The sequence below is a fragment of the Sinocyclocheilus anshuiensis genome, unplaced genomic scaffold (assembly GCF_001515605.1).
Source record: "Sinocyclocheilus anshuiensis isolate Anshui unplaced genomic scaffold, SAMN03320099.WGS_v1.1 scaffold641, whole genome shotgun sequence".
Classification (NCBI taxonomy): Eukaryota; Metazoa; Chordata; class Actinopteri; order Cypriniformes; family Cyprinidae; genus Sinocyclocheilus; species Sinocyclocheilus anshuiensis.
The window spans coordinates 259,339-268,587 of NW_015536503.1; the positions used below are offsets into that span (position 1 = coordinate 259,339).

The 9,249-nt window shown below is 36.1% G+C and overlaps 2 protein-coding genes across 3 annotated transcripts in view; both read left to right on the top strand.

Annotated features, from left to right (window-relative positions):
* The window catches only part of LOC107690898 (tetraspanin-33-like), a 5,855-nt gene extending 725 nt beyond the window's left edge, over positions 1-5,130 (top strand). Inside the window, exons 2-8 of one of the 2 annotated variants that reach the window (XM_016489313.1) lie at positions 1,920-1,974; positions 2,534-2,661; positions 2,925-2,999; positions 3,378-3,473; positions 3,561-3,689; positions 3,950-4,111; positions 4,294-5,130. In XM_016489313.1, the coding sequence (XP_016344799.1) occupies positions 1,920-1,974; positions 2,534-2,661; positions 2,925-2,999; positions 3,378-3,473; positions 3,561-3,689; positions 3,950-4,111; positions 4,294-4,395 (747 nt within the window). In that variant the 3' untranslated portion in view covers positions 4,396-5,130. The remainder of the gene's footprint in view (positions 1-1,919; positions 1,975-2,533; positions 2,662-2,924; positions 3,000-3,377; positions 3,474-3,560; positions 3,690-3,949; positions 4,112-4,293) is intronic. The other variant, XM_016489321.1, reaches the window with a different exon arrangement.
* A 2,344-nt stretch (positions 5,131-7,474) lies between these two features.
* The window catches only part of smo (smoothened, frizzled class receptor), an 11,397-nt gene continuing 9,622 nt past the window's right edge, over positions 7,475-9,249 (top strand). The window contains exon 1 of the mRNA XM_016488904.1: positions 7,475-7,867. Within this exon, the coding sequence (XP_016344390.1) occupies positions 7,603-7,867 (265 nt within the window). The 5' untranslated portion in view covers positions 7,475-7,602. The remainder of the gene's footprint in view (positions 7,868-9,249) is intronic.

Genomic DNA, 9,249 nt, shown 5'->3' on the forward strand with positions numbered 1-9,249 from the left:
AATATATATATATATATATATATATATATATATAAACTTGATATATTAGACACAAATGATAAATAATAATTGTTAACACTTTTTAAATATGCACACTATATATTCTATTACATTATCCACAGAAAATATAAATAATTATTTGTATACTCTTGAGTTTTTATATATATATAAGAACAAATAAATTAAATGCTGTTTATGTAGAGTTGTTTTTGTCTCCTCTTCACATGATGTAGTTTAATGATTAACGTTTTACCAAATGACTTTTGAAACTCCTACTTTTTAATGCAAAACCACCAAGCAAGCTTGCATATATACAAACAGAATTAATGTACTTAGTTGTCTTCCAGACTGAATGATGGTCAAATGAGTCTAACAGTGTTTTAAAAGCAACTTGACCTGTATTCATAAAGACTGACATGCTTTCATGGAGTTTAGTATGAACAAACACTGAAAACATCACCCATGGGCATGTCTCAACACCAGTGTGTATTACTGCACCACCGGCTAGATTCTCAGAATACCTTGAAAAACACAGAACAGTTCATGACACACAGTACAGGAGCCTAACCTGTTTGATCTTGACTTGATATAATGAGAAACACTCAAGGAACTTCCTGCATTTCACCTCAATAAATTGGGCCTGTTAAGATCTTGCTAGAATAATAATGAGTTCATATTAGACCTCATCAACAAAACCCTCTTTTGTGAAGTTCTTGATACTGCCAGTTTACGTTCCCAAACTTTTTTAAACTTGTGGCTGTTGCTAAGCAGCGGGTCTCATTGATTCATATGCTGATAGAGCGATGCAGGGTGTTTGGATGATTGGGGGCCCCATGCTTTCTTTTATTTGTTGCCCTGTAGCATTTACTGAATAATAGACCTAAATTAATAACGCCTCTTCAGAGGGAGAATCAGACACCCAAAATATTTAAAACAGGTTTTGATATTTCAGGTGTTTTGCAGAAAGGCATCAAACTTACTATGAACTTTCTAACAATTCATATGGACACCATGAGTTGATTTAAGTTCAGGTCTGTTGATTAGAGTGCATTGCATGCTTGCTGGTGCAAATATGCACATGCAAATACCTAAGGAGATTTCATGCTGAAAGCCTCAAGAACAACTTACTATAGTTTTAACTATAATGCAGTGTAATACTGAGCATTTGACTACTGGGTCTCAATGCACTGTACAGAAAGGCACCAAATCATCTTTTTTCAGTGTGTTGATGCACATCTGCGCTCCTTTTAGTGGTACAAAGCTATATAGAACAGCAATTCACCTTTGTGAAACTGAAAAGTAATGCAGTATTGTAGTCGTTTGAATACAGGAAATGCAACATATGCAAACTTGCAACTTAGATCAGCGCACAGGAGAGATTGTTTCCTTCCTCTTATAGTGTATAGGACAGTTTGGTTTCAGAAATTATTAACGATGAAAAAAAAAAACGATGTGGAGTTTCGTAGTAATCCGATAGCTGTGTCAGTGAAAGGGGGCTACATTGTGTCAGACAAACTGGGACTTTTTGTTGTGTGCGAAACAGAAAGTGAATGAACCTTAAAGCTCCGCTTCTTTTTATAGAGTTTCCTATACTCTGTTCTTCTCATGAACTTTCACAAATACTGATGCTGTATATAGTGTAAGTACATACAAACTTGGCCTTGGTCAGGTTTTTTCACAATACAGTTTGAGGTGAGCAACAGGCCCCTCACTAAACAATGACCTTAAACTTGACAATAAGAGTATTTACTTTACTTATTCAAGCCATTTACACACTCAAGTCCTTTTTTATTTAGGAAAACTGATGAATACGAATTTTTTCCTGCCACACCCTGAAGAGGAATGACAATGGCATTAGAATCATCCTGTGTTTTTGTACAACATCTGTTTTAACATAAAGACTTATCTTTGTGTTATAGGTAATCGCACTGATCCTCATATCTATTGGAGTTTATTCCAGGATAGTTAAACACGGTAAGTGTGTACCACTGGACAGCAGAACAGGGTTTATATCCTCAGATATCTGTATTTGTGTAGCTTTCTTCCTAGATGTTGAAGCTACTTTATATGGTGATGCTGCTAACATATGCAGTTTTTCCACAACAAAGCGTAAAAGCGGCAAGTAAGCTACAGAAAATGAGCTTATAAATGTTATATCACAGACTAACTTCATCTAATGAATATAAAAGCAAAGATTTTGTAGCTTGCTTCAAGTTGTAGCCATATCATGAAAGATATTCACAAATAAAGGTTCAGGAAGTCTGATATGGCAGTCACCTGGAACTCATACTGACACCTAGTGGTTGTAAAGGAGCATTGTGTAAAAGCAGTAGTTTTCAGTAACCAGTGCTTTTGTAGAAAGTCGGCCATTAATAATTTAATCCACAGTGTCCATTAATATAGGGGTTACAGAGATAAAGTGAATCTTTTATAGATCAAATTGTGTATATACTGTGTTATAGATAACGTTTATCTATCCATAGTGCCACAAAAACTGTCCATCTATCTGATATGTCTCTGTTTTACTCTACAGAGACAGCGCTGGCCTGTCTGACGGTGGATCCTGCTCTGTTATTGATGATAGTGGGCATTCTCATGTTCTTCATCACGTTCTGCGGCTGTGTGGGTTCTCTGAGGGAGAACATATGCTTACTGCAGACAGTAAGTCAGTAATAAAGCCAGCTGCCTGATCAGAATTGTTACGTCAGGAAAGGACCGTTCCAAATTATATGTATAATTTGTGTTTTTGAATCCACAAAGTATCAAGAATGTGCCCAATATTACAGTCTTGGTACAATTTTAGTCAGGACTGAAATAGCTCTTAGTGGAGATAAAACTACAAACAGCATCAAACAAGGTGCATTTTACATAGAAAATGTGAAGTACAAAGCAAATCCTAATAGCAACCTTTAATTCCCTTGCAGTTCTGCATCGTCTTGACTATCATCTTTCTGCTGCAGCTAGTGGCTGGTGTTCTGGGTTTTGTCTTCTCAGACAAGGTAAAAATCATCATGAATCAGATTAGTATGCTAATGCCAATGCTACAAGCCAGATTATATCCATTTTGTAGAGCTAATGTGAACTTGGGTTGTATTTACTCAAGTAGCCAACGCTAATTTAATTCTGTAATTTGTTTGATTTACCTTTAATTAGTCAGATTACAGTATAGTATTTTAGTGCACTATTAAATCCCCCCGTCTTTGTGAAGGCTTTGTATATACAGGCATAAGTACACTATTTAAAGAGTCTGAACATGCTATAACAAAACCCACAGTCACAAACTTTCTGGATTTCTAGTTCACACAGTGCGCCCTCTACTGTCTGTCACCTGACTATTCTAATAATCCAACATTTTCAATAAAATGTATCCCCTACAGGCACGTGGCAAAGTAACAGAAATGGTTGACAGCGCCATCAAGAATTACAGGGATGATATAGATCTTCAGAACCTCATTGACTATGGGCAAAAACAGGTCAGGGTTATGTATACATACATGTATAATACATCATAATAGTCTGTAGTAGTTGATAATGATGTTTTGGCTTTATGATATGATCAGTTTAACTGCTGTGGGGGGATCTCTTACTTGGATTGGTCTCAGAACATGTACTTCAATTGTTCAAAAGAGAACCCAAGCAGAGAGCGCTGTTCTGTGCCCTTCTCCTGCTGCCTGATCTCCAAAGAGGAGGTGAGAAAAGGCTCCAAAAAGGATGTTTGCACTTTGAATTAAAATTTTTATTATGTATGTAATATATTTAACTATATGAAAATGTAATTTAATCATTAAGTAAATAAATAAATTAAATATTATATTTTATTATAATGTTATAAATTCATTATTAATATGTTAAATCTAATTAATAATGCTGTAATATATTATACATATATTATTAATGTATTAAATGTCCCTTCCCCTAATACCACTTTGCCTTTTTTAGGTTTTGTCAGGCTGTTATAAATACCATGTGTGGTCATGGGGTGCAGCAGCTGGAATATCTCGCAGCTGGTGCCTTCATTAACACCAATGGCTGCATTGATAAAGTGGTGAACTGGGTCCACAGTAACCTGTTTCTGTTGGGAGGCATCGCACTGGGCCTGGCCATCCCACAGGTACCTCTTGACATGGAATAAGCAGGCAATCTGCTTAAAATGAGAAATTACACAAATTATCTAAATAATATAAAAGGTCATCGTGGGTGACCTTAGATTTCGTCCGATCTTAAACTGGCTACTTTAAGCCTCTAAATTTAGATTTAGTTTGAACTGACAGCTTGATCTTTTCTCTTTTTCAGTCGGTTGGGATCCTTCTCTCTCAGATCCTTATTAATCAAATCCAGGATCAGATTAAACTACAGAATTACAACAAACAACATCGCTCAGACCCCTGGAGCTGAAACTCAAAACGGTTTTATAGAAAGCTTGGGAACTCGTTGCTGCCTGAAGTGACTGACATGGACTGGATTCTGAATAAGGAGAACTGGGCTTAAGAACAGGCAACCAAGACACATTTTCATATGTAAGGTCATTTGTATGATATTTTAGAAACCAGAATATTTGTAGGAATAGTGTAAGACAAACTGAAGATCAAGAGGTCAATAAAACTATTTTGGGATATTTTATGAGCACAAAATGTTTTTTTAAGGAGTGTGATCTTAGTAAAGGATGGTTCAAACTAGTTTAATGTGATATTTATTGATTTCCAGTATGGACATTTTTAAAAACAAACTTTGTGTTGGTAGATATTATAAACATCCGAGATTAAATAGAAATGAAAATATTTTTATTCACCATGTATTTTGCATAAAAAAATTCACTTTAACATGTCTAAACAGTCATATGTGCTTCTTAATTTCCAGATTATTTCATATCATATTATTTTTTAAGTATTATTTCAAAGAATATATTTTTAATAAGCACAAAACATTTAAAGAGCATTGGTTTTATTACAACATAACTCACTCCATGGCATTTGGCTGTATTCTTTCTGGAATGACTCCCCTATCAACAAAATCTGCTTATAGTCTGTGCTTGAGTTGGCCAGAGATTCAAGTGTTTACTTCGCTGTTTATACTCAGACAGTGGTGAGTGTCCACCTTCCGTTTGGACAATGTTCATTAAGTGGATCTCAATGGATACAAACAAAAATTAATTTTACTGTTTCTGTTGTTTTATTCATCCCTTTTTATTAAAAAGGTAAATATAAATAAAAATATTTTTTAAATATAAATATTTATCATTCTCATTATTATTCATATTAATTAATATTTATCTTTTATTTGAACAAAAAATATATATTTTTATAATTAATCGTTTTTTATATTTTATTTTTACAGAAGGAAACTGTAGTTTTCTGTTTTAATATTATTGTTATTACAAAAAAAATACATGTCATACATATTATAACAGAAGGAAACATTTTAGTTGTTGTTATTATTATTATTATTATGGCATTATAGAGATGCAAATACACAAACAAACAATTTTTCCCCATTTCATATTCAATACAATATCTCCATTTTCAAATAATTCACCTGCAGGACATATTCCAAGGCTGTAATCTGACAACTGAGTTTTACTGAGTTGCACATGGATGCTCAGGTTTTTTTATTGGTGGTAAGTTTAAGTCTAACATGCGTTACAAAGATGCATTCATAGACATGGGAGGAAATGCATACAAGGTGTAGTGAAAACAAGAGTGCAATGTACTGTGAGCAGCCGAGTGCTGGTAACTCGTGAAGCCTTTATCCAAAACTCATTTGGAAATCCAAACACAGAGTGTGGCAGACACCTTTAGTTTGTAAATGTTATTAAAAAGCCAGTATGACCAGAAAAAAAATATTTATGTAGAATTTATTTATTAACACCACAGCAGATGTATTTTATGTCAATGTATAGGAAAGCAATAGACTGTGTGTGTGTGTAGAGAGAGTGAGGGAGGTAGACGTTTTGGGCCAGGCTCTCCCATTTAGAGCTTGAGTGTGTTTGTGTGTGGTCCCTGGTCTGTGCCTCTCTCTGACTCATTCTACAGTGGCAATGTTAGACGGGCTTTTTAAGAAGGCACTGTGTTAATCCTCAGCATAGTCTACCAACCACATCGACACCAACAAGTGCTGCTGTCTAAATCTGATCTGATACACCAAACTACTCCAAGTTTATTCCCCTCCCTTGAGAATTCCTTTTAGTTTCCGTGGCAACAGTATTGTACCCATGGGAATAAGATGAAAATAACGATTTAAAACGATTAAATGAGATAAACTCAGTGATGAATCACAATCACTGTAAACACAATGCAAAGTGTGCTAAAGGTACTTCACCAAAAGAAAAGTTCTGTTTTCTGAGTCTACACCGCAAGGTTTCATTCAGATTGACACTGTGAAATTGTTTAAAGTACTTTCTGTATTACTGTGAATTATTTTTAATATTGCATGTTAGTTTATATTGTGTATCCCGTAGATTGCATTCTTCATCACACGACTGTAGAGATTTTTTTTTTACCATAATTGCATTTGTGTATACAATGAATTGCCAACATCCTGTTCCTCTCCTCAAGCGCGGGGCCCGGTGCGGCCGCACCAACTGCACCCCCTTAAGGACGGCCCTGCTTATGAGATGTCATATTTAGATAAAAAGTTGAAATTATGACATAAGTGTAATCAAATAATTGTGATATAAAACATTAAAAACATAATGACTATATGGCATTAATATGGTTTAAGTATGACTTTATTATGTTGCAGAAAAGGCAAAATGCCCAAAAATATTAAAAAGTGAAAGCTATATAGTAAATGATTTTTTTAATGAGAAAATTATTCTCATGTAGAAAAAATAAAGGCAAATATCAAAATGCAGAAGTTAAATACTATAAGATAAGACATGAGTGAAGCATGTAAATATGCTGTAGGCTGGCATGGATTGCTTTTCCCCAGCATGAGGGGGATGGGAGCAGAAGTTTTTGTTATTTGTGTGTGTGTGTGTGTGTGTGTGCACCCCTCCTTGTGCATACCAGAGTCTGGGGAAAAAAAACGGATTCTTGTGAAAGTGAAAGACAATTTAGGACCACTATCTCAGGTCTCCGTCCGATGAGCAGATGAGTTTTGACTAAATTTCTCGCGCTCTGTTTTTGCTGTAAACTGGGGGAAGCGGGGGCAAGCTACTGGGCTCAAGGGGGACGGAGCGCGCAGCCCCAGGGATCAAATTACAGTCCCAGTCCCAGACTTTTCAAGGCAACATTTTTTTTTCCTCCATCACAAAAGTGGGGGATGGTGAACGCTATTTGGTTTCTTCAAACTTTTTAAAGTAACGAAAAACTGAGCTGGGGTAAACTTTGTGCTGGAATTTAAAACGTAACTTTTGTTTACAACTTTTACGCACCGCATTTGTACGATGACGAGATTTTCAATAGTATGTGAGAGAGAAAGGAGGCATAAAAACTTTGGAATCGGAAGACGTTTCTTTTAAAATCTGAAATGTCGAATCAGGAATCTAGGAAATATCCACACTTTGACTTGGTTTGAAACCTTCAAGCGCATCGCGCACGAGTGGAGATCGACAGTTTATTTGAAACATTTGATGAAACATCGCTACATTGTTGGGTCTCCAAGATGTCCTCCAAGCGCCTCTGCTCCATTGTTGGAGGCTTTTGGATGCTTTGGATCTGGGCAGCAACCTCTATAATCGCTCAGGCGGTTATCTTGCAACCAAATGAAACGGTATTCAACGACTTTTGCAAGAAATCGACAACTTGTGAAGTACTAAAATACAATACGTGCCTTGGTTCACCTTTGCCGTACACGCACACATCTCTGATTCTGGCTGAAGACTCAGAAACTCAAGAGGAAGCCTTGGAGAAATTGGCCATGTGGTCTGGTAAGTTACTATTTTATTATGTAATACAAAATTATTATTATTATTGTTTTTGTATGTTCTCCTTTAGAGACAATTAAATTATTTTAGTTACTGTAAGCCTGAATAAAATCATTTTAATTATTAACGTTTTTTGATTGTATGTCAGTTTTGTATTGCTGAATACATTATGTTTCCAATGCAATTTACATGCAAATTGGTTGGAGTAAAATAAATGTTTTGCAGAACATAAAAAAAATTAACTTTTCGCCCTAATGATTTTGGCGTTAATATTAATCAAAGGTAATTATTATAAAGTATTATATGACAAAATACAGTTTTACATTACTTTTGTGTTAGTTATTAATGCCATCATGTTCTTAATTTTCACAACAGCACCATAATGACCAATTCTCCTCCTTTCTCTCACATTCACACCTTATTCCCAAAGTTTCTTGTATTGTTCCTGAAAGTCCATTGCCCATGGGCAGTTTCCTATAAATATGAAAAAGAAAACTACTGTACCAAGTCTTTAAATAGCCACTGGATGTAGTTGAACGTTATAATCTGATTTAATTCTGTAAATGTTATTTTGACAAACTATCAGGACATTAACCAGACAGCCAGTGAGAATTAGACACTATTTTCTCAGATAATTAAAGGGGTCATATGATGCAATTTCAATTTTTCCTTTCTCTTTGGAGTGTTACAAGCTCTTGGTGCATAAGGAAGATCTGTAAAGTTGCAAAGACTAAAGTCTCAAATCCAAAGAGATATTCTTTATAAAAGTTAAGAGTCAACCACGTCTACCTAAAACGGCTCGTTCTAACACGCCCCCACATGTCTACGTCACGATGTGGGAAGATTTGCCCAAAGGTTCACGCAAAGAAAGGTGGCGTAACTTTTATTCTCGCTGTAGTATTGTATGTGTAGTGTAGTATGTCGTGAAGACGCTGTGTTTCGTTGTGAAAGAGAAACTACTTTGTTTTGCCTTCCAAAAGAGGACGATATCTGCTTCGTCATGCCTAGAGCTGATCCGTGCTGGTCGCTGAGGAAATACATCAACTTTGCGCTGTGGATCGACGGATCGGCTTTCACCATGGACGAAGCAGAGTCCAGCCCGGGGTCGTCACATGTGGTTGCCGCAAGCCCGCCGGACGCTCCTTCGTCGAATCCGCCGGCTGCCGCTCACTCTAGCCCCACCGGCCTGAAAGCGAAACTAGTGCTGGGCGGTATACTGGTTCATACCAAATACCGGTGTTTATTTTTATTATGATATGAATTTTTAAAATACCACAATACCGGTATGTCGCTTAAACAACGTTCGGAACGCGACACTGTTTGAAAGGGGTCCCTTTTCACTGTTGCACTGTGGTGAGGGAACAGCTGTATGTGTTACTAAGCGT